Below are 25,878 nucleotides of genomic sequence, written 5' to 3' on the forward strand. Positions count from 1 at the left end.
CCGAGCCATCAGCCCAGAGCCTGACGCGGGGCTCGAACTCACGGACCGCGAGATCGTGACCTGGCTGAAGTCGGACGCTTAACCGACTGCGCCACCCAGGCGCCCCTGTTATTCATGTTTTTAATGAAGCTGTAATCATACCTCCCAATTTCACAGTCTACTTTTTCTCTTATAAATGGACATTTCCCATGTTATATTGGTTTTTACAAATTTTATAAATTGGTTATAGAGTATGTTATAGGAGGTAACCAATGCCATTTTGTTTTACATTTAGATTTGTTTCCAGTTTTTCACTGCTATAAATAATGATAATCCAAAATGCATTTACAAAATTGTTTACGGGAGAATATACGAAATCCTAGAAAAAACCTCTATGTTTTTCAATATAAAAATGAAGGACATGCGTGAAAACCATGCAGTCATTAAAAGAACAGGGAAATGCAAGGGAAAGCTCCACGGGGTTCCATGGAAACTGATGGTGGCTACCCATCTTTGGTTGTGGACAGAAGGGAAGAGGACTTTTAGGTTTTTCTTTTTTTTTCTTTTTATTTTTGAGACAGCGTGAGCAGGGGAGGGGCAGAGAGAGAGGGAGACACAGAACCTGAAGCAGGCTCCAGGCTCTGAGCTGTCAGCACAGAGCCTGACATGGGACTCAAGTTCACAGACTGTGAGATCATGACCTGAGCCGAGGTCATATGCTTAACCAACTGAGCCACCCAGGCCCCCCTAGGTTTTTCTTTTAATAATGGTTTATTTCTACCAACAATCTACTCTATTTTCCCATTTCCTGCCCCCAAACCATCATATGATGAAAATTAGTGAATACACTTTAAAAATTATCTTTTCTTGGGGAGCCTGGGTGGCTCAGTCAGTTAAACATCCAACTTCTGCTCAGGTCATGATCTCGCAGTTGATGAATTCAAGCCCCACATCAGGCTCTGTGCTGACAGCTTAGCACCTGGAGCCTGCTTCAGATTCTGTGTCTCCCTCTCTCTACTCCTCCCCTGCTCACACTCTCTTTCTCAAAAAATAAACATTAAAATTTAAAAAAATAATAAAAATTTAAAAAATAAAAAATATAAATATCTTTTCTTTACACTTTTTCCCTTTTGGATAGAAACTAAGTTGTTTTAAAGGATCAGTAGATACTGAGGCACCTGTGTGACTCAGTTGGTTGAGTGTCTGATTCTTGGTTTCATCTCAGGATATGATCTCATGGCTCATGAGTTCAAGCCCCTCATTGGTGCAGAACCTGCTGGGATTCTCTCTCTCCCCCTCTCTCTGCCCCTCCCCTAATAGCTCTCTCTCTAAATAAATAAGTCTAAAAAAAAATAATAAATGATCAGTAGATATGAATACTGAAGATTTAAAATCTTCAAGGCAAAACAGACTTTGTATCCTTAAATTTTCATAGGAAATTGTTCTCTTAAAATTACCTTTAGTGTTGGTGCTGCTAAAACATTCAATGCGTTTTTCTTTATTTTGAGATGTGTCACATGTCAGAATTCGTAAAGTGTCTGAGAATCTGAAGAAAATAGGTGAAAGAAACAGTTAACATTAAGAATTAAAGAGACATGGCTAGGGAAAGGAGACTGAATTTCAAATAGTTCCACATTAAAATCCTTTGTTCAACAGCTAATTGTTCTAGGACAATCAAGCCACATTTGCCTACAAAAACACCAATCCTATCCATATAGAAAAGAGTAGTTTGGTGGTCACTTAAAATACTTTCTTTGGGCTGCCTGGGTGGCTCAGTCAATTGAGCATCTGACTCTTGACTCTTGATTTTGGCTCAGTTCATGATCCAGGTCGTGGGATCAAGCCTTGCATCGGGCTCTGCACTGAGCAACTGAGCGTGGAACCTGCTTGGGATTCTCGCTCTCTCTCCCTCTGCCCCTCTCCACCTCCCTCTCTCTCTCTCTCTAAAATAAATTTTTAAAAATTAAAATACTTTCTTCAACCACAGAGTGAACCAGAGGACTCTGGGACTGCTGAAGGTATAGAATGAAGTACAATTCTATTCTCCAAACATACAGAGCCTTTGACATTTTTGTTACAATGATTTGAAAAGTGTGACTAAGTCTGAAAATAATTTGAAAAGCGTGAAAAAAAAGAAGGAAGGAGGGATGAGAACAAAGGAAGAAATGAATTAAAGTTAACTGAAAGACAGACTCATAGCCATAAAGAATTTAGGCTTCATTTCAGGAAGAGAAATACTTATTTACTTGGCTACACAAAAGAAAATTAAGGAAACCCCATTGAGTAGAAGAACTCTCCACTTGTATGAAATTAATACCGAAACTACAAAAGAAATAGGATTTGGTAATCAGGAGATGACTTCAGGCTGTATTAGAGGCCACTCCTGTGCCAACCACAGTGATACAATTCTTACACTTACCACTGTACTTCCAGAATCTCAGGAACAGCTGCTAACAACTAACACTTACCCAGCAGACATCGCGTGCCAGGCCCAGCTATAATTTTGTGTGTACCTCTTCCCTCATTTAATCTTCACAACTCCCTAAGACAGGTGTTAATATTATTTCCATTTTATTTTAAAAAAAAATTTTTTTTAACGTTTATTTATTTTTGATACAGAGAGACAGACCATGAACAGGGGAGGGGCAGAGAGAGAGGGAGACACAGAATCAGAAGCAGGCTCCAGGCTCTGAGCCATCAGCCCAGAGCCTGACGCGGGGCTCGAACTCACGGACCGCGAGATCGTGACCTGAGCTGAAGTCGGACGCCCAACCGACTGAGCCACCCAGGCGCCCCATATTATTTCCATTTTAAAGGTAGGGAAACTAAGACCCTGACATTACTTCTGACAAATGTAACTCAGTTGGTTAAGCACCCGACTTCAGCTCAGGTCAGGATCTCACAGCTTGTGAATTCGAGCCCCACGTGGGGCTCTGGGCAGTCAGCTCCAAGCCTGGAGCCTGCTTCGGATTCTGGGTCTCCCTCTCTCTCTGCCCCCCTCCAGTTTGTGTGCTGTCTTTCTCTCAAGAACACAGAAACATTAAAACAAATTTTAAGTTTTCATTACAACTAACTGTTGCAAATTACTACCTTGGAAGATATTCATGATATAATGTCGAGTGGATAAAACAACAGATAGAACCACATAAATAATGATCTCAACTATTTTTTGAATGAAGGACGTATATAAGTATGTATGAACATGCATATATGAAAAGTAGATATTAACAGTAACTCTATTTGCACATGGAACAGTTTTAATTTTCTTCTTTATAAAAATACGTTACCCTAGAATTTTGAGAACTTCCTTTTCCTTAAATTAGAATGAATTTACCCAACTCACATTATAGTACTATCCAATGCTGTTCACTGCTTAATAAGCATTCACGAATATGCAACAGTTTGATGTTGGTACTATATACTATCTACCTGACATTGCTGACCAAAGAAGACAGGAAACATTGATTTTCTTCAGATACAGTCTCCGAATGTTTAGGAAAAAACTTGTTATCTTCAGCAATCTCCAAAGCCACGTGCTTCCCTATCTTCGATGATTTATACAGCCGAAAGTTTCTATTTCTTGTATAAACTCCTATGTCAAAAGTTAATAAGAATAATTACGAACGCACGTTTTCAGCCATTTGGTTTTATAGTCAGCAAACATTAGATTCCTTTTGTATGGCGTTCTTAGGGAAACCAGTGCTTCCGGTCCAACGTGGCAACGTTGGAAGAGCCTGAACTCACCTCCTCGGGTGAACACCCCAAATCTGTAGCTATATATGGAACAATCTCCTCTGAAAAACAGCCTAAAAACTGGCTAACTGACTCCTTCCGCGTGGAGGAAGGAGTCGGACAGCCCGTCAAGGCAGGTAGGAGAGGCTGAGACAACCTCACCGCAAGCCCCACCCCCACCATTGGGAGGGAATTCAAACCCGGAGCTTCTCCCTGAAAGGCAGAGGAGTCATACCTCACACACCTCACAGCCCAACGTTTAAGACCTGAGCCTAGGAGATGAGCCCCAGGAACATATGGCTTTGAAGACCAGCCGGGCTGGGGCCTAGGAGACTTGCGGGCGGTGGCGAACTAGGGAAGAAAGACTCCTTCGGGGCCTGCGTGCAGACTCACTCACCCCAGGGCCGAGTGCAGAAGCAGCTCTCCGAAAAGCACCCAGGGTTTATGTGAAAGAGGCTCATTTCCAAACTTTCAAGCGTTGGACTGAGAGATCTTCTTCAGATATGGAGGTGGCCGGTGCCATCTTCTCTGCTTTGCTAAATCCGGCGGGCGCCATCTTTTCTCCTTCCTCCCCCCTTTCCAGCGAGTGCCATCTTTGCAAGCCCCTCTGCCCGCCTCCAGCCGGGGGACACAATCTTTGGCCCCCCGCCTGCCGTGCTCCAGACCACCAGTATCTGCGGGGGGGAAAGCGTCTACTCTCATCCGGTGCCGCACTTTTACATCCGCCAAACCGTTTGTCAGGTAAACCCCTTGATCACCTGGCTTCAAAGGCCAGGGAGCCTTGCGTTCCTGGGTCCACAGGACTCTAACAACTGGAGGCACAGTTCTCGGTAGACCACCACTCCCAGGCCATGGCACTGAGAGCAGACCGAAACCCATCCCCAGTTTCTGACAGGCCGAATGCGTGTGCCTGAGGGGCAGGCTTCTGCTGTGGCACACTCCCAGGGGCCTACAGAAGGGCTCTCAGGGAATGGAGTCCAGGGGACCTAATTTTTGCACTCTCCCTCTGCCTCACTCCAGCTCACTGGTATCTTCCAGAAAGGAGCTTATGCCCTTTGCTTGGTGCCCTGATTTTCGCAGTTGCAGCCTAGGGACTCCTCTCTGTCACCTGGCTCTGCTGGCCGGTGGGACTTACCCTCACAGGTCCTACAGAACTGTCACCAATGGAGAAAGGGTTCTTAAGCAGCGGGCGTCCCTAGGGCACAGTGAGGCGACAGACCCAGGAGCTCAGTCAGCTCAGTCCCTCTGTACAAGAGCCTGCCAGCTTCTCCTCACAGGAGCCTAACTGAACACACATCCAGGGGCTAATTGGAAACCTTTCCTGAGACCTTGGAGGGTGGGCGCCATTCTCCTCCTGGCTTTTGCTGTGTCTCACAGCACCAGCATCTCTCAGAGGGGAGCTTCTGTATGTGTCTGGTGCCCCAGTTTTGACCTCTGGTACCCTGCTTTTCGTGGCCGCCTCCCAGGGCCTAACCCTCGATCACCCGGCCCCGGGGGGTCATGGGACTGGAACGGTCAGGGAGACAGTTCTGAGATGGCGACCACTACCGGCGCACCGCACGGACAGCGGATTGAAACACCCCCAGCCTTTCTGGGAAAGACGCCTAACTGCTTGTCCCGGAGCTTCAGCCTGAGGGGCAGCCTTCAAGTTTGGCATACATCTAGAAGCTACAGAGCTGCTCGCGAGGAACGTAGCCAGAGGACGCGATCTGTGTACTCTCCTTCTACCTCACAATCGCTCCCCAGGATCTCTCAGAAAGAAGGTTCCATGCTCAACAAGTCCTGATTTTTACAACTGCCACCGTGGGCACCTCCATATGACCTGGCTGTGCTGGTCAGCGGGACTTACGCTTGTAGTCCAATACAACCGCACATGCTCTCCATTCCTTAAAAGCTGCCGCCATGGGGCATCTGGGTGGCTCAGTAGGTTAAGCATCTGACTCTTGGTTTCAGCTCAGGTCATGGTCTCACGGTTCATGAGTTCCAGCTCCATGTCAGGCTCCAAGCCACCAGTGTGGATTCTGTCTCCCTCTCTCTGCCCCTATCCCACTCAAGCATTCTCTCTCAAAATAAATAAATAACCATTAAAAAAAAAAAAAAAAAAAAAAAAAAAAAAAAAAAAAGCAAGCAAGCAAGCTGTTGCCTGAGGGTCTGGCTTCCAATCAGCCTGAATCTAGGTGTTAAATGAGATCCTCCCCTTTGGGACATTAACTGGTCCTGGAACACCCCGAAGTACTGGGAGCTATTAAAAATAAAATAGGCTGCTTGGAAAATTACAAAAGTTTGAGAAACAACCAAGAGCTAGGACAGGGTTGAAGGACAGATTTCATCTCCTTCTCAGGCCAACTCTTCAAGACTCCTAGGGATGCTAGTTCACCTAATGCAGGGAAACAAACAGAGTCAAGCAAAATGAAGAACAAAGGACCAAGTTCCAAACAAAAAAGCAATTTAAAACTCTTTAAAAACCTTTGTGAAATGGAGATAAGGAATTTATCTGATAAAGAATTCAAACTAATGGTCATAAAGATGTTCACCAAATTCGGGAGAAGAATGGATAACACAGTGAGAACGTCAACAAAAAGAAAACAGAAGAAAGTACCCAACAGAAGTCACAGGGCTGAAAATGCAAAAACTGATGTGAAAAATACACTGTGGAGGTTCAACAGCTAACTAGATGAAGCCGGATCAATGAATTCAAAGACAGGATAGAGGAACTCACCCGGCAGAGCAGCAAAAAGAGAAAAGAATGAAATAAAGTGAAGACAGCTTAAGAGGCTTAGAAGACAACACCAAGCAGGCCAACGTTCACATTAAATGAATCCCAGAAGGAGAAAGGGCCAGAAAACTTATTTGAAGAAATAGTAACTAAAAACTTCAATAACCTGGGTAAGGAAAGACCTACAGATCCAGGAAGGACAGCGAGTTCTAAATGAAATAAATGCAGAGACCCCACACCAAGACACATTATAAAATGTCAGAAGTTAAAAAAAAAAAAAAAAAAAAAAGAGAGAGAGAACCTTAAAGGCAACAAGAAAAAAACAAACAAACAAAAAGAAAAAAAACCTTGTTACATACAAGGAAAACCCCATGTGACTATGAGCACATTTTTCAGCAGAAATGCTACAGGCCAGAAGAACATATTCAAAGTGCACGTGATGCTCATGGGTTGGAAGAATAAATATTGTTTAAATGTCAACACTACCCAAAGCTATCCACACATTCAATGCAATCCCAACCAAAATTGCACCAGCATTCTTCTCGAAGCTAGAACAAGCAATCCTAAAATTCATGTGGAACCACAAAAGGCCCCGAATAGCCAAAGTAATTTTGAAGAAGACCAAAGCAGGAGGCATCACAATCCCAGACTTTAGCCTCTATTACAAAGCTGTAGTCATCAAGACAGCATGGTATTGGCATAAAAACAGACACATAGACCAATGGAATAGAATAGAAACCCCAGAACTAGACCCACAAACATATGGCCAACTAATCTTTGACAAAGCAGGAAAGAACATCCAATGGAAAAAAGACAGTCTCTTTAACAAATGGTGCTGGGAGAACTGGACAGCAACATGCAGAAGAATGAAACTAGACCACTTTCTTACACCATTCGCAAAAATAAACTCAAAATGGATAAAGGACCTGAATGTGAGACAGGAAACCATCAAAACCCTAGAGGAGAAAGCAGGAAAAGACCTCTCTGACCTCAGCCGCAGCAATTTCCTACTCGACACATCCCCAAAGGCAAGGGAATTAAAAGCAAAAATGAACTACTGGGACCTCATGAAGACAAAAAGCTTCTGCACAGCAAAGGAAACAAAACTAAAAGGCAACCAACAGAATGGGAGAAGATATTTGCAAATGACCTATCAGACAAAGGGCTAGTATCCAAAATCTATAAAGAGCTCACCAAACTCCACACCCAAAAACCAAATAATCCAGTGAAGAAATGGGCAGAAAACATGAATAGACACTTCTCTAAAGAAGACATCCAGATGGCCAACAGGCACATGAAAAGATGCTCAACATCGCTCCTCATCAGGGAAATACAAATCAAAACCACACTCAGATATCACCTCACACCAGTCAGAGTGGCCAAAATGAACAAATCAGGAGACTATAGATGCTGGTGAGGATGTGGAGAAACGGGAGCCCTCTTGCACTGCTGGTGGGAATGCAAACTGGTGCAGCCACTCTGGAAAATAGTATGGAGGTTCCTCAAAAAATTAAAAATAGACCTACCCTATGACCCAGCAGTAGCACTGCTAGGAATTTACCCAAGGGATACAGGAGTGCTGATGCAGAGGGGCACTTGTACCCCAGTGTTTACAGCAGCACTCTCAACAACAGCCAAATTGTGGAAAAAGCCTAAATGTCCATCAACTGATGAATGGATAAGGAAATTGTTGTTTATATACACAATGGAGTACTACGTGGCAATGAGAAAGAATGAAATATGGCCCTTTGTAGCAACGTGGATGGAACTGGAGAGTCTTATACTAAGTGAAATAAGCCATACAGAGAAAGACAGATACCATATGGTTTCACTCTTATGTGGATCCTGAGAAACTTAACAGAAACCCATGGGGGAGGGGAAGGAAAAAAAGAAAAGAAAACAAAGAGGTTAGAGTGGGAGAGAGAGTCAAAGCATAAGAGACTCTTTAAAAACTGAGAACAAACTGAGTGTTGATGGGGGGTGGGAGGGAAGGGAGGGTAGGTGAAGGGCATTGAAGAGGGCATCTTTTGGGATGAGCACTGGGTGTTGTATGGAAACTAATTTGACAATAAATTTCATATAATATAAAAAAAAAGTGCACGTGACATGCAAAACGTAAAACATGGGAGGCAAGAGTAAAAATGTTCAGCTTTGGAATGCATTCACACGCGGGCGCCTGGGTGGCTCAGTCAGCGAAGCGGTCAACTCTTGATTTCAGCTCAGGTCACAGCTTCATCTCACAGTTTGTGGGATGGAGCCCCAGTACAGCCCTGTACTGATAATGTAGAGCCTGCTTAGGATTCTTCCTTTCCCTCTCTCTCTGCCTCTCACACACACACACACACACACACACACACACACACACACACACACGCTCTCCCTCAAAATAAATAAATAAAACTAAAAAAAAAAAAAAGAATGGGTTCACACTTAAGTTGTTATAAACTTGAAATAGATTATTATAAATATAAGCTGTTATAGGTAATCCTGACAGTAACCACAAAACAAACACCTCTAGCAGATACACAAAAGCTAACGAGAAAGGAAGCATACTACTAAAAATGTCATCAAACCACAAAGGAAGAAAGCAAGAGAAGTAGAAAGAAAAAGAACTAAAAAACAGCCAGAAAACAATGAACAAAATGGCTATAAGTACGTAACTATCGATAATTATTTTAAATGGATGAAATTTACCAATCAAAAGAGTATCTGAAAGGACAAAAGAAAACAACGGCCATCTATACGGTCCCTAGAAGAGACTCATTTCAGACATACGGACACAGACTGAAAGTGAAGGAATGGATGGAAAAAGATGTGGCATGCAAGTGGAAGCCAAAAGCTGGGGTAGCCATACTTAGGTCAGACAAAACACAAAGACTTCAATACAAAGACGGCATAAGAGACAAAGAAAGGCATTACGTAACGATAAAAGGGTCAATACAAAAAGAGGATATAACATTTACAAATATTTAGGCACCAATGCAGAAGCACCTAAAAAATAGAAATCAAAGATTAACAGACCTCAAGGGAGAAATAGAAATATAACAGCAGGGGACTTTAGTACCCCGCTTATACCCATGGATAGATCATCCCGACAGAAAATCAATAATAAGAAAACATCAACCTTCAATGACATGTTAGACCAGATGGGAACAACAATATATATAGAACATTCCATTCAAAAGCAACAGAATACATTCTTCTCAAGTACATAGGGAACATTCTCCAGGACAGATCACATGATAGGCTACAAAATAAGTCCTAATAAATTTAAGATTGAAATCACATTGAGCATCTTTTTTGACCACAATACTGTGAAATTAGAAATCAATTATAAGAAAACTGGAAAATTTACAAACATATGGAGGATAAACATGCTACTAAAAAAGAAATCAAAAGACCTTGAGCCAAATTAAAAAAAAAATAAATAAAACAAATCTAAACCTATGAGATGCAGCAAACAGCAATTCTGAGAGAGAAGTTTACAATGACAAATACCTATATCAAGAAAAAAGAAAAATCTCAAACACCTTTATTTCTCAAGAAACTAGGAAAGGAACAGCAAATAAACCCAAAGTTAGTAGAAGAAAGGAAATAATTAAGATCAAAGCAGAACTAAATGAAATGGAGACTTTAAAAAAACAACAGGAAAAAAAAAAATCAATGAAAGCAAGAGGTGGTTGTTTTAAAAGATAAATGAAATGGACAAACCTTTAGCTAGACTCACCAAGGAAAGAGAGGACTAAAACAAGATCAGAAATGAAAGTGATTCATCACATTACAAGTGATACTGCAGAAATACAAAGGATCATAACAAACTACTATGAGAAATTACACTCCAACAAATCGGGAAACCTGGGAGAAATGCACAACTTCCCAGAAACATAACCTTCCAGGGCGCCTGTGTGGCTCAGTCGGTTAAGTGTCCAACTTTGGGTCAGGTCATGATCTCAGCTTCTGGGTTTGAGCCCCGCGTCAGGCTCTGTGCTGACAGCTTAGAGTCTGGAGCCCGCTTCAGATCCTGTGTCTCTTTCTCTCTCTGCCCTTCCCCAGCTCATGCTCGTGCTCGCTCTCTCTCTCTCTCAAAAATAAACATTAAAAAAATAAAAACTTAAAAAAAATATATAACCTTCCAAGGATGAATCATGAATCGAAAATAGCCTGATGACTAGTAAGGAGAGTGAATCAGTAAACAAAAACCTCCCAACAAACAAAAGCCCAGGAATAGATTGATTTAAAGGTAAATTCTACCAAACATTTAAAGAATAATATGTTCCCCTTCTCAAATTATTCCCAAAAATAGACACTTCAAACTCACTTTACACAGCCAGCATTACCATGACACCAAAAATAAACAGGGGCACAAGAAAGAAAATTACAGGTCAATATCCCTGATGAACACAGATATAAAAGTCATCAAGAAAATAACTAAATCAATAAGAAAACAAAGTAACAGCAAACCAAATTCAACAATACAGGTATCTCCCCACCTTCTGAAAGTTCACATTACAACACTTTGCTTTTATGAAAGACCTATATTACTACCGGTTTTCACTACCTGTAAGATTCCAAAGAGGATTTCCACTCTTATGGAAAATGCTATTATCATACTAATGTAGGTCTTTCATAAAAGCAGAGTGGCTTCATAAAAACCAAATGATCATCTTGCTCTTTCCGCCACCTTGGAACCTGTGGAGTCTGGCTGGGAGCAGGACTCCTAAAAAGACAAATACGTCTAGAAGGCTGTGATCCAAAGCCATTTTTGCTGTCTGTAAGCGAGGTCTCCGGAACCAGAGGGTCTCTGGAACACAGCTCTTCTTAAAAGTGAAGGTGTTTATGCTCTAGATGAAATGAATTCTATCTAGGCTTATGTGTACAAAGCAAAGAACAACACGATGACTCCTGGTGGCAAACTGAACAAAACCAGAGTAATGTGGAGAAAAGTAACATGCTCATGGACACACATGGCGGCATATGGCTCGTGGCAAATTCCAAAGCAACCTTCCTGCTAAAGTCATTGGCCACAGAATACATGTGATGCTCTACCCCTCAAGGATTTAAACTTACTGAAAAGTAAATAGGTAAAGGTGTAGACTTCTCTTGTAAAACAAACAAGCAAAACAAAAAAAAATGACAATCTCAATAGATACAGAAAAAGCATCTGACAAAATTCAACATCACTTACGATAAAATACTCAAAGTATTTTATACCTATGATAAAAACTCTCAACAGAATGGGTATACAGGAAACGTACTTCAACATAATAAAGTCTATTTACGACACACCCATAGTTAACATCCCACTCGGTGGCGAAAAGCTGAAAGCTTTTCCTCTAAAATCAGGAATAAGAACACCCACTCTCATCACTTTTACCAACATGGTATTAGATGTCCTAGCCAGAGCAAGTAGGCAAGAAAAGGAATAAAAGGCATCCAAATTGGAAAGGAAGAAGTGAAACGGTCACTATTTGCAGATGTGTATGTATAGAAACATATTATGTAGAATATTCCAAAGACTCCACCAAAAAAATTGTTACAACTATTATCAGTCAAGTTGCAGGACACAAAATCAACCGTATAGCAATCTGCTGCATTTCTGTACAACCACTAACAAACTATCGGGAAAAGAAATTGAGAAACAATCCCATTAAAAAAAGAAACAAAAGAAACAATCCCATTTATAATTGCATTGGAAAGAGTAAAATACCCAGGAATAAATGTAAACAAGGAGGTGAAAGACTTGTACTCTGAAAAGTATAAAACACTCATGAAAGCAGTTGAAGATGACACAAAGAAACGGAAAGATATTCCAAGCTCACGGACTGGAAGAATACTGTTAAGATGTCCATAGTACCTGAGGCAATTTACGATTTGGTGCCGACCCTATCAAAATTTCAGTGACACTGTTCACAGACCTGAACACAGAATTCTAAAATTTGAATGGAACTACAAAAGATCCCGAATGGCCAAAGCAACGCAGGCAGAGAACAAACCTGGAGGCAGCATGTTTCCTGATTTCAAAGTATATCACACTGCCATACTTATCGAAACAGTATGATATCAGCAATAAAAACAGGCACAGAAATCAATGGAACACAACAGAAAGCAAGAAAATAAAGCCATGTATGTATATGTTCATTTAATTTGCAGCAAAGGAGCCAAGAATATACAATAGAGAAAGAACAGTCTCTCCAATAAAATGAGATGGGCAACTGGGAAGCCACATGCAAAATAATAAAACTGTACTACTTTCGCACATCATATCCATAAATTAATTTGAAATGAATTACAGACGTGAATATAAGACCTGAAACCATAAAAGTCTTAGAAAACCGGTGGTTTTGGATCTTGGCGACGGTGTGGTTTGTTTTTATTTGTTTTTGTTTTTTATTTTAGAGAGAAACAGAGAACTCGAGCAGGACAGAGGGGCAGAGGAGGAGAGAGAGAAAGAGAGGGGGAGAGAGAGAAAGAGCGAGAGAATGTATCTTAAGCAGGCTGTATGCTCAGCACAGAGCCCAGCGTGGGACTCAATCCCACAACCCTGGGATCATGACCTGAGCCAAAATCAAGAGCCGGACGTTCAACTGACTGAGCCACCCACCCAGGCACCCCAGCAATGGTGTTTTAAATTTGACACCAACAGCAAAGGCAACAAAAGCAAAAATAAATAAGCAGGACTACATCAAAGTAAAAAGTTCCTGCAGAGAAAGAAAACCATCAACAAAAGTAAGGTTACATGCTGAATGGGAAAAAATACTTGCAAATTATAGATCTGATTAGATGTTACTAGCCAAGATATATAAAGAACTCCTACAACTCAAGAGAAAAAGGAAACCTAATTAAAAAGTGGGCAGACAGGCTTCTCAAAAAGAAAATAGAGAAGACCCAAATAGATAAAATCACAAATGAAAATGGATTTATTACAACCAGTCCCTCAGAAATACAAGCAATTATCAGGGAATACTATGAAAAATTATATGCCAACAAACTGGACAACCTGGAAGAAATGGATAAATTCCTAAACACCCACACACTACCAAAACTCAAATGAGAAGAAACAGAAACTTTGAACAGACCCATAACTAGTGAAGAAATTGAAACAGTTATCAAGAATCTCCCAACAAGTAAGAGTCCTGGACCAGATGGCTTCCCTGAGGAATTCTACCAGACATTTAAAGCAGAGTTAATACCTATCCTTCTCAAGCTGTTCCAAAAAAGTAGAAATGGAAGGAAAACTTCCGGACTCATTCTATAAAGCCAGCATTGCTTTGATTCCCAAACCAGAGACCCAGCAAAAAGAGAGAACTACAAGCCAATATCCCTGATGAGTATGAATGCAAAAATTCTCAACAGGATACTAGCAAATCTAATTCAACAGCATATAAAAAGAATTATTCACCATGATCAAGTGGGATTCATTCCCAGGCTGCAAGGCTGGTTCAGTATTCACAAATCAATGTAATACATCACATTAACAAAAGAAAAGAACCATATGATCCTGTCAATAGATGCAGAAAAAAGCATTTGACAAAATACAGCATCCTTTCTTAATAAAAACCCTCAAGAAAGTCAGGATAGAAGGAACATACTTAAACACCATAAAAGCAGGGGCGCCTGGGTGGCTCAGTCGGTTGAGTGGCCGACTTCGGCTCAGGTCATGATCTCACGGTCCGTGAGTTCGAGCCCCTCGTCGGGCTCTGTGCTGACAGCTCGGAGCCTGGAGCCTGGAGCCTGGAGCCTGGAGCCTGGAGCCTGTTTCGGATTCTGTGTCTCCCTCTCTCTGACCCTCCCCCGTTCATGCTCTGTCTCTCTCTGTCTCAAAAATAAATAAACGTTAAAAAAAAAAAAAAATGAGGGTGAAAAAAAATCACTTTCATGTCAACAAAAATAAAAATGAGAATAAGAATTATTTTCTACCAGCTGTAAACAAAATAAAATCAATGTATAAATTAAAATAAAGTAGAGTTGGCCTGGAAGAATGCCACATCCAGAAACAGAAATCGAATTCTGTTCAATTTGTGGGTAACCCTCCTATTGTAAATACATAGAAAACCTGGGGAAATCCATTAGGAAAAAAAGTTTGAGACTACTGAAGACCTGCTAAGGCAGTGAGGTTTTCTAGTGCCAGAATCTCAAAGAAGGGAGACATCAAAAAATCAAGCAGTGCTCTCTCTCCGCTATGGAAGGCTACAATGAGAAGACAGGGATCCATACACCAGGAACAGGACCTTCACCAGAAGCCACCCACACTGGTACCCCAATCTTGCTACTGTGAGAAATAAATGTTTGTTGTTTAAGCAAAAAAAAAAAAAAAAAAAAAAAAAAAAAAAAAAATCAAATTATCTAGAATAAATCTAAGATGTACAAGTTCTCTATTCAGAAAATTATAAAACACTGAGAGAAATTGGAGAACATCGATGTTAGTGGAATGACTAACCACGCTCATGAATCGGAACACTAAATATTGTAAAAATGTCAATGTTGATCCATAGACTCAATGCAAACTAAATCAAAATTCTAGCTCTGTGTGTGTGTGTGTGTGTGCGCGCGCACGTAACCTGATAGAGTGATTTTAAAATTTAAATGGAAGTGCAAACGGTCAAGAACAGCCAAGAAATTTCAAAGAACAAAGATGGTGGACTTACTCTACTGGATAGCAAGACTTTTTAAGAAGGCACATTAAGGGGCACCTGGGTGGTTCAGGCAGTTGAGCATCCATCTGACTTTTGGTTTTGGCTCACGTCACGATCCCAGGGTTGTGGGATCGAGCTCCACATCAGGCTCTGCGCTGAGCATGCAGCCTGCTTAAGATTCTCTCTCTCCTCCTCTCCTCCACTGGCATACACTCTCTAATAAAAAAATTTTTTTAATTAAAAAAAATAAATAAAAAAGCAACATGAAGATAGTAGTGGTACCGGCACAAAAATAGATCAATACAACAATGGAGCAGAACATAATCCAGAAGAAGACCAGACATAGATAGACGCTTGACTTATGACAAAGATGTCCTTTTAGGTAAAGGACGGTTATTTCAACAAAGAGTGTTGAGACAAACAGATGTTCATACAGGAAGAAAAAACACAATCTTGACTCCTCCTCACACGATAAGCAAAAATCCATTCCAAGTGAATTGTAGATCTAAGCATAAAAGGCAAAAATATAAGTCTTCTAGAAGGTAACTAGGAGCATATCTTCATAACTGGAGATGGCAAAAGATTTAACAAGATACAAGAAGCACTAAGAGGAAAACATTTGATAAATCAGACTACCGCTATTTAAAGGTACTTTTGTTCATCAAAGACACCAATAAGAGAGTGAAAAGGCAAGCCATAAGTACTACGATTCCAATAATAAGAATTTCAGGGGTGCCTGGGTGGCTCAGTCAGTTAGGCATCTGACTCTCGAGTTTGGCTCAGGTCATGATCTCACAGTTCGTGAGTTCGAGCCCCCACTCACAGGATTCTTTCCCTGCCCCTCTCTCTCTGCCCCTCCCCTATCGAGCGTGTTCTCGCCCTCAAAATAAATAAGCATTTTTTAAAAAGTTCGGAAATAGGCAAAACTAATCTACAGTGTTAGAGGATGGATTACTGGTTACCTGGGGGGAGGAGGAAGGGTACTTCCTAGAAGAAACCTAGAGGAGGTTCTGGAATCCCAGTAACCTTCTATTTCTTGCCTAGGGTGGTGTGCTGACAAGGGTATGTTCATTTGGTGATAATCCATTGACCTGGGCACTCACCAATCACTCGTGGCTCTGAATGTTATACTTCAATAAAAAAGTTTCCTCAAAAGCTTACTATTACATCTCTGACCTTTCGAAAGATGCCTTAAGGAACGTCCTCTTTGCTGCATCAATAATTCTAGGCAGAGGCCTGAAATATTTCTTTCGAGCAGATCACAGAAATTTCCTTGCTAGTTCAGGAAACTAACTTTTAAGGCTGTCACAAACTGGGGTATTCTGTTTGTGTCTTTTCCTGGGGTAGAGGTGGAGCACAGAGATCAGCTATGCCGCACCCCCACCCCCCACCCCCGCCCCGAGTCACTTCCTGTTCGGCGGTCTCCCCTATTTGACTGCACGCTAGCACGACCTGGAGAGAACAGTCTGCTAACAAGACAAAACTTGTCATTTGGAAGAATGCCCCTCTACTCCTAACTCGTGCCTGTTCACACCCGAACCAGGGCATTGCCCTTATCTGACTGTATTTCCAAATTTGGGCGCTCGGCTGTCAGGGTAGCCAGAGAGATATGGAATGCATCAAGACACTGCCCCCCTCTTGGCCTGGCTGCCTTGATAATCCTGCCTACAAGTCAAACCTAACTTCCCTCAGCCCGTGGACACTGCAGCTCTCACGGTTGCTCTGACACGCAACGCATAAACGTGCTCTTCACGGCTTTCAAATCGCAAGCGGAGGCCACAATAGAAAAATGAGGCTTGGGTGGCTCAGTCACCGAAGTGTCCGACTTGGGCTCAGGTCATGATCTCCCTGGCTGGTGGGTTTGTGCCCCCCCCCCCCCCCGTCGGGCTCCGTGCTGACAGCTCAGAGCCTGGAGCCTGCTTCGGATTCTGTGTCTCCCTTTCTCTTGGCCCCTCCCCTGCTTGCACTCTGTCTCTGTCTCTCAAAAATAAATCAACATTAAAAAAAATTTTTTTTTTAAATGAGGCTTCTTTCACCAGACTGGAGCTGGCTGAATGGGTCCCGATCGGCCTATGTGTTACCTAAACAGACCACAGTCTCGCCCCGTGCTTCATACACCTTCAGGTTCACCGACCAGAAGCAAGTAGGGTAGGAGAGAGCACAGTTAAAGCAGCTGCTAGTTTGACCACAGTTAGGAGGCTGAAGAAATGGCCGCTGCCACTAACGGCAAAGCTCTTCAGTGGAGAAAACAACCGCCTCATTTTGCCACATAAAAGTACCATTTTTATATTGTGTCTGTTTTTAACTTTTTTTTTTTAAGTTTATTTACTTATTTTGAGAGAGAGAGAGACGGCAGCGCAAGTAGGGGAGGGACAGAGAGAGAGAGAGGGAGACACAGAATCCCAAGCAGATTCCCCACTGGCAGCGTGGAGCCCGATGCAGGGCTCGAACCCGTGAAACTGCGAGATCATGACCAGAGTCAAAACCGAGAGTCAGACACTCAACTGACTGAGCCACCCAGGCGCTCTAACATTTATCTCATCTTATGAAACTTCTCACCGGTGCTGGAGAGTGCTGGGGCAACTGTCCCCTATTAAGACTCTCCTGACACAAGTCTCTAGACATTTCAGAAGTAGCGGCAGCCACAACCATTTTCTTTTTGGAACTCAGGCCGGTCCGGGGCTTTTGTCCCACGGGGCCTCTCTACGATCTCTGAATGGAAGCCAGGCAGAGTTCCAGCACCTTAGCTCACTGATCACAGTCTGCTGGTGATTCTACGGTCACCATGGAGCAGTGGCAGTAGCAAGAATCCCAAGCAGAGTGACAAGTGGGCACCGACTGGTCTCTCAGAGGAGTACAAAGGGACAGTCCAACGGACAGCTGCCAGCTTTACTTACCCAGGTCTACAAAAAGTTGCTTTTCTCCTGTGTTATTCCTCACAACTAAAAACGAAAGATCAGGACTGCTTTGCTTGGCTGACCCCAGCCTCTCCAGCTCCTTTGAATTCAACGTCCAGCTCTCTCCTCCATCCTGATCTGGGGACATTTCGCCAAAGGAAATTCCTTGTTTAATTGGGGTTTCAGAAAAATGGGAAAACCCATGGCCCGTTTTCTCTGAAATACTATTGTCTTCACTGGCAATTAAGTGAAAAGCAGGCTGCAATATTTTTCTCACAAAATTACCTAAAAAAAAAAAAAGTATTATGATTAATCTAATTCTGCTTTTCCACAAAGTATAAGATCTAGGCACAAATCTCCACATGACAATTTTATACAGTAAGGCTTTTTTTTTACTTCTGGTTTTAAAACTGAGTTGTTATTACCAACTGTAACGTGCTTCTCTCGTTACTTCCTTCCTCTTTATGCAATCTTCTACTTTTTCGATTCCCACCGACAGGGTAGTGTGATGTCACTTACAATAAACAGATCATCTTAGAAGGGAAGGTCAGTTTAAGATGTGTTGACGTTGCTAGCATGAGCCTGAGCCTAACGTACTGTCACCAAGAAAGCACCACTTTTTTAAAAAACTTTTTTTTAATGTTTATTCGGTCTCTGAACTGTCAGCGCAGAGCCCAACCCCACCAACCCCCACTCAAACCCACCAACCATGAGATCCTGATCTGAGCCAAAGTCGGACGCTTAACTGACTGAGCCACCCAGGCGTCCCAGCCCTACTTTTACTAATACAAGTTGAGTAGAACTTACCTTGACCGTCGACGGATTAAAGAATGGAAGGAAGGTTTTTATGCATAAACAGTGCTGCCAAGATAATGCCCAGAAATACCCCGAGAACCTCTGCCGCACTCTCCTTGAGTCAGGATGTCAGCAAACTTCTCTGGAGCTCACGCTCTCTCCTTTACCTGTCATGATATGCCCTAAGAATCGTGACATTTGCAGCCAGCGGTTCCAAAGTTCCTGCTCCTCCGGCTTCTCCCTATAACTGGTCACTGGATGGGCTATGGCATCATAAGTAAAATCCAGATCGAAAGCAATTAAATACATATATTTCAATACTTACTCTAAGGGCTCTATTTTTTTAAGTTTATTTTTTTTTTTGAGATAGAGAGAGAAGGAAGGAGGGAGAGAAAGAATATCCCGAGAAGGCTCTGTGCTATCAGCGCAGAGCCCAACGTGGGGCTTGATCCAACGAACCAGGAGAGCATGACCTGAGCGGAAATCAACAGTCGGATGCTTAACCGACTGAGCCACCCAGGTGCCACAAAGAGCTCTAACCATTAGCGGTCCTATCTCTACCTAGAAAAGATGATATGGCAAATCTAGAACTTCTTTAACTCTTGTATGTTATTTATACCATAAAATCAAGCAATAACTTGGTTAAGGTGTTTCATGTACACGAATACTGGAGAAAGGCAGTGTTTTAAGAAAACAAATTTAATTTCTAATATTGGTATCGTCTGGGTCTGTCACTTTATTTACCCTTAAATCATGTAACACACATGCTCTGAATTCAAAATTCTCTTTCTCCAAATTAATGATTTACTCTCTACTCAATGAAACAAATCCAGTACTATACATCAAAATGAAAGCAAAAGCATCTGATCCTTGCAATGATATACACATGTGATTATCTCTGGAATGAGGCAAATAAGGGTAAACACCGAGTAAAAAGAAATCACAATGTATCAAAAAACAACAAAGCAGTACAAACATAAACTAATAAAGTTAATGTTCCTGGAAATGTAAGATAACATCTACTTGACGCAAGGCATGGTTCTAGAACGACTTGCAAAGGGAGCGCTAAGCAGGCCAGGTAGGCCTTTAAAAACCTTTGGCAGGGAGCTAACGTGGCCAGGATACAAGGACAGTATCACCAGCATGAATTCCAACACAGGCTTCCAGCAACTACTCTGCTTTCTACTTCCCTTCCCCAATCTTATCACCCTCGCCCTCATCATTACTATGGGGACAGGAATTTTACTGGCTGGGAATAACTCAAAAGAACGTGTCGATCATAGGAATTTCGGGTCCTATGGCAGGCTGGCAGAGGTGTAGTTTAGGCAGACCAAATTTACACATTTTGCAAACATTCTGTGCTCTTTTACACTCACTCTAATTCTACTTTCCAAAAGGCTAACGATAGGAACTAGAAATGTCACCAAAACATCCATGGAGGGATGGGAAATGAAGGGCAAATTTTGGACTCATTTCTTCATCCCTGCATCTCTGGTTCTGGCAGTTCATAATTTCAGAGAAAAGGAGCTTCAGACCCCCTCTGCCCCCCAAGGTAGCCTCAAACTTGTACCTCCACACTTTTGTGTACGCTGTTCTGTGTAAAGCACTTTTTACTTAGTTTATGCCACGGAATCAGGTTTAAAGCCAGCTTGAAGGCAATCTGCTTTCAGAAGACATCTGTAGCAGCGACTGCTAATTACCTGACAAATTTCTACTCTCCCTTCTTCCCTAGCAACCAATCTCCACTTTTAGCCTTGTGGCTGGGAGCCGTGGAGCAGACTACGAGGAGTCCATAGAATCAAGGAAATATCTTGCTGAAGGCTCTGCCCCCACACCCTGACCGTAGAGCCCACTGAATAGTTTTTCATTCGGCAAATACTTATCAAATGCCTACTTCTGTTTTATTGCTGCGGCTGCTACTACTAGATGACAAATATTGATAAAGATATGATTATGTACGAGCTCTGGAAATAAACAGTGAATAAGAAACAGTCCTTGGGGCACCTGGGTGGTTCAGTAGGTTAAGTGTCCAACTCTTGGTTTCTGCTCAGGTCATGATCTCACAGTTCGTGAGTTCAAGCCCCACATCGGGCCCCAAGCTGACAGCTGGAGCCTGCTTGGGATTCTCTCTCCCTCTGCCCCTCCCCCACTTGTGTGCATGCGTGTGCGCACTCTCTCTCTCTCTCAAAATAAATTAAAAAAAAAGAAAAAGAAAAAGAAAAAACAAGCAGTCCCTGCCCTAAGGAGACATTCAGTGAAACATAAAGACGACAGAAAATTACATGAGGAAGTGGTGAATGTGATAAGCACTGGGCTCTCTACAACCCAGAGCCTCAGCGTTTGAGATGTGACAGGCATGGCTTCTCATCTGATGATATCTACACTGAGTCTTAAGAGACCACATAATTGGAGTATGTCATTTCAGACAGCAGCATCAAAACGTGCAAAGGCACAGGGACTTGAGAAAATGTGGCCCCCGCAGGAGCTAAGTAAAGGTCAGAGTGAGAAGGGCTGTTCTGTGCCGGTCTCAGCCTTTCATCAACAACAAATGTTGTGCTTGGACTGGGCTTGGGGTTCTTGTTACGACTGCAAGACGCCTTTCGGTAACAACTATCAAGAAACTTTGAAAAAAAATAAAGGTCTATTACTTTCAAGATCTGAAAACTGCCCACGACACCTGGGGCCACACAGCAAGGTGGAGAAAGCATGCACAGGCAAGGGGTTTCTGCTTTTACTGGGCTTGGGGGCAGAGGCCTAGGGTTTCCCAGGCTCACACCTTGTTAGTGAATATAAAGTATAAGAGCAGGGGCACCTGGGTGGCTCAGTTAAATGTCCAACCTTCGATTTCGGCTCAGTTCTTGATCTCAGGGTTTGTGGGATCAAGCCCCATGTCAGGCTCCATACTGACAGTACAGAGCCTGCTTAGGAATTCTCTCTCCTTCTCTCTCTGCACCTCCCCTGCTCACACATGCTCTCTCTCAAATAAATAAATAAACATTTTTTTTTAATGTAAAAAATAAAAGAGCAGGAATTTAAAGCAAGGAAGAGAAAACTAGTGGCCCAAAGTGTCAGTTAATGAAATCAACCAAGATTTCTGAATCAAAAGCGTCTCAGTCTGGGGAGTGCTATTGAGATAGCGGTCTTTGAAATGGATGCCACTTTGAAATGGGAGCCTCAGGAATCAAAGCTTAAGTCAGGCAGTTGCATTACAACAAAACCAAACACTGTCGGGGTTTACACTCCAAGGGTCACGTGGTATGAGAGGAGGCTGGAGCACAGTGGGGCTCTGTGTAAAGGAAGACATCTAGAAGTCATCCTGATGGCATCGAGCAATCCTTGAAGGGTCTGAAGCATCCAAGTGGTAGAATCAGATCACTCCAGCTCGCTAGGTAAGTATGCTGAGAGAAAACAGAGCTCAAAGATGACACCATATATCACAGGAGAAAGGGCAAATTTAGAAGAAAAATGAGGAGTCCGGTTTAGGGATGATGGGTGTGACATATCTACAAGGGAATGTTTAATAGGCAGCTGGCTTTATAGGGTCTGGCATCAAAGAGGACAATCTTGGCTGAAGATGAAGACTTAAGAGTCATCAACACATAGATGGTAATCAAAGCCATGACAGTAGATGATCGCCAAGGTTACGGACAGAGTGAACAGAGGGACAAGGATAGATTCTACAATTATTAATACCTGAGGGCTGAAAGAAAGAGATGGAATGTCCAACTATGCAACGGAAAACGGGGAGATAATAGGAGCCCCTCATACATAGCAAACGAGGTCACCGTGACCCAGCTTTGATCTAATCTGAGTTAGGTTCCTGACTTCTATGCCAGTCCTCGAGTGACTATGCTCATGCCTTTTATTCTAGGTGCCCCTAAACGATCAGACACCTGTAGTTCTGAGACAGATTACCTATTACGTGAACTTCAGTTAATCATCTGCCATTTAGGCCTCGAAATACTAGCTCTATTGCTGCTTTGAGAAACACTCAGGACCGGGGCTTCTATTCAGACCTTGGTTTTCAGTGTTTCCCCCTGCCTAATTTGTTCCTCTATAGACTGACTTCATTTTATACCTGGGCCTGTGTCTCTAAACATCCAGTCCCAGACACACACCCCCCTTGCACTCTCAGGCTTCCATACGTAGACACCTTCCCAATCTTGAGGGTCTGCCTGGAGCAGCAACCAATAAAAAAGCCTCTTGGGACGTGGCCTGGAGCCCCAGCCTCGTCCTCATGTACCGAAAACGAAGACTAAGGCACGGCTGAAGTGAAGGACAGATACAGATCTGAGGCATCACAGATAAGACCTGAATTAGGCCTCCAATGCATTACCCAGAAAAGTTCTGAAAGGACTCCTGTTGTAGCAGAAACCAGTCCCAGGCAACGGACGGCCATCCCAAAATGTCTAGCAAGAGGCACTAATGCCAAGGATATCCTGAGGTTAATGTGTCTAAAATGTGTCTAGAACAGGAAGGTAGGTCTAGAACTAAAGGAGATCCTGAGGATGTGAAAAGCCACATTTCGTTATTCAGGATAGGTAAGAACCCTAAAACCTGGCAAGTATTTACAAAACTTTAAGAGGTAAAGGAAAATATGACATTTTAATAGAATTCCTTGACTTTTTAAAAAACGGTGTACTTACCAACATGAATGTTATCTTTAAATGCCACATCATGGAGCTGAAATATTAGATGGCGGCTAAATTTTTCCTCGGTGCTAGAATCCAAGTTGAAAACATCTTCGGCTGAACAGTTAACCCTATATAGCTCTTGAAGTGCCTTACAAACATGCTAAAAATACAAGTAAAATAATTCATGTTTCAAATGGTTTTAAAATTTTTCCACGAGCAAAGTTCAAATACCGTGGTACAACTCAAACTCATCTTTTTTATTTTATTATCTGTATACTTACTGTGTAATAATTTCATCAAATTACTGATGTATAGAAACATACATAGTATTTAAATTATGACACACTTATGTTCAAAGAATCATAGGCTCTCAGGAGTAAAGACCTCATAAAATTCGAACAATTTACCTTACATATTAATCTCTAAAATCACAGTAAAAATATTTCTTTTTAAGCATCTCTTTAAATATCATCTATGAGTTTGAAGTCACTAATTCTATTTTTTTTATAGTTTTAGTTTTCAGGAAGTTCCTCACACATATTGAGCCCAAATCTACATCCAAGGACATAGCCCTCTGGGGCTAGATGCTGCTGATATTTAAAAAAAAAATTTTTTTTTAATGTTTATTTGTGAGAGAGAGAGAGAGAGAGAGAGAAAGAGCGCGCACACACAGGGGAGGGGCAGAGAGAGAGGGAGACACAAAATTCCGAGCAGGCTGCAGGCTCTGAGCTGTCAGCACATGTCCCAATGCGGGGCTCAAACCTACAAACCATGAGATCATGACCTGAGCCAAAGTTGGATGCTTCACCGACTGAGCCACCCAGATGCCCCCAGATGCTGCTCATATTGAAGGCAGTTAAGCATTATAAGAAGGCAGCAAGCAGGATAGGCGCACAAGATTTGGAATCGGAAAGATCTAGGTTTGAGTACTGGCTTTGCCACTTACCAGCTCTGTGACTTTGGTCAAGCCCAAACCTTACATTCCTAGTGCAAAATAGGATAATAATCAGACCTAACTTTGGGGATTGTTGTAAGGAGTAAATGACAAAATGAAAGTAAAGAATTAGCACAGTGCCTGGCATATATACCTGCTTAAAAGCAGCTACAAAATGAGTCACTTCTCCTGAAACCTCAGCCTCCTCATTTGCAAAATGAAGTTACTAAGAACTACCATGCATGGTTATCCTGACATTAGCAAAATGCTTATAAACTGGCAAGCACTTAGACACCTAATAGTTACACAATGAGTTTTATTTATTAATGTTATTTGAGCATTATTATAGCTACCCCCCCTCCCACCCTCTTTGATAGTATTCTTCAATATTCTCACTTTCTCAGAGACTTCCTCAGTTTCCTATTTACATCAATTCCCCCTTCATATTCTGTCTCCATTTGTAGTACTTACACAGCTATAATTTTAACTTGTGTGATTACTTTGACTTCAGTTTCCTGTTACAGAGGCTATCCCTCACTATCTGTTCTCTCCTCCTTCTGTAGAAATAGAACGCTCATTACCTAGATACAAGGCCATCAGAATAAAGACTACATTTCCCAGACTCCCTTGCAGTAAGGTGTGTGGCCACATGACTCAGTTCAGGCCAATGGGATGTGAACAGAGGGAAGGTACCCAACTTCTAAGTTATACTCTTACAGGCAAGGGGCATGCCCATCCCTTCACCCTTTTCTACTGGTTAGAAAGCAGACAGTGGTAGTGAGCCATCTGGACAAGGTAAAATAGGCAACATCTCAGGAAACAGCAAAAGCAGTAAGCCTAGTCTTTAACAATGGAGCCATATCCAGATACTCCATGAGAGAAATAGATTTCTATCTTGTCTAAGCCACATTAAGTTTTTTATTATGGCAACTAAACCTATCCTAATTTGCTATCCTCCATTAGACTATAACTTCTAAGAAGGCAGAAACCATGTCCTATGGGCTAAACCACTGTATTCCTAGTGCCTGGACACACTGACTCTCAGCAGAGGCTGAAAAGATTTTGATAAGTGAATAAAATCTAGTTATGTACTTTGGAGCTGTACAGAATAAATAAAAAGCCTATATAATTTTAAGCTCGCATTTCTACAATTTTTTCCAACTTTTGCTGATGTAGAAGATTAGTTATTTAAGACTAAGTTGGATAAAATTATATAAAGAATTAGGAGGAGGGACGCCTGGGTGGCTCAGTTGGTTGGGAGTTCAACTTCGGCTCAGGTCATGATCTCGCGGTCTGTGAGTTCAAGGTCCACATCAGCTCAGTGCTGACAGCTCAGAGCCTGGGGCCTGCTTTAGACTCTGTGTCTCCCTCTCTCTCAGCCCCTCCCCCACTCACACTCTGTTTCTCTCTCTCTCAAGCATAAACATTAAAAAATAATATGTAAATAAATATTTAAAAAAATTAGGAGGAAAAAATTTTAAATACCTACACCATTTCTGCCACACCCGTGTTTATTAATCTATGTTACAAACAGGATTTGCACTAGTGTTGGTTCAAT

General features: G+C 42.1%; 1 protein-coding gene across 8 annotated transcripts in view; it reads right to left on the reverse strand.

Annotated features, from left to right (window-relative positions):
- The window catches only part of PRIMPOL (primase and DNA directed polymerase), a 52,585-nt gene that overhangs the window by 10,570 nt on the left and 16,137 nt on the right, over window positions 1–25,878 (reverse strand). For 7 of the 8 annotated variants that reach the window (XR_014137646.1, XM_078445286.2, XM_078445284.2 and 4 more), the window contains 4 exons: window positions 23,399–23,546; window positions 17,958–18,242; window positions 3,409–3,571; window positions 1,437–1,525 (listed from right to left, as the gene is read on the reverse strand). Coding sequence is in view for 7 of the 8 variants with exons in the window: in XM_078445286.2 (XP_078301412.1) it covers window positions 1,437–1,525; window positions 3,409–3,571; window positions 17,958–18,242; window positions 23,399–23,546 (685 nt within the window). In the remaining variant the exon portion in view is untranslated. The remainder of the gene's footprint in view (window positions 1–1,436; window positions 1,526–3,408; window positions 3,572–17,957; window positions 18,243–23,398; window positions 23,547–25,878) is intronic. The other variant, XM_078445288.2, reaches the window with a different exon arrangement.

The sequence above is a fragment of the Panthera onca genome, chromosome B1 (genome assembly GCF_046562875.1).
Source record: "Panthera onca isolate mPanOnc1 chromosome B1, mPanOnc1 haplotype 2, whole genome shotgun sequence".
NCBI classification, from domain to species: Eukaryota; Metazoa; Chordata; class Mammalia; order Carnivora; family Felidae; genus Panthera; species Panthera onca.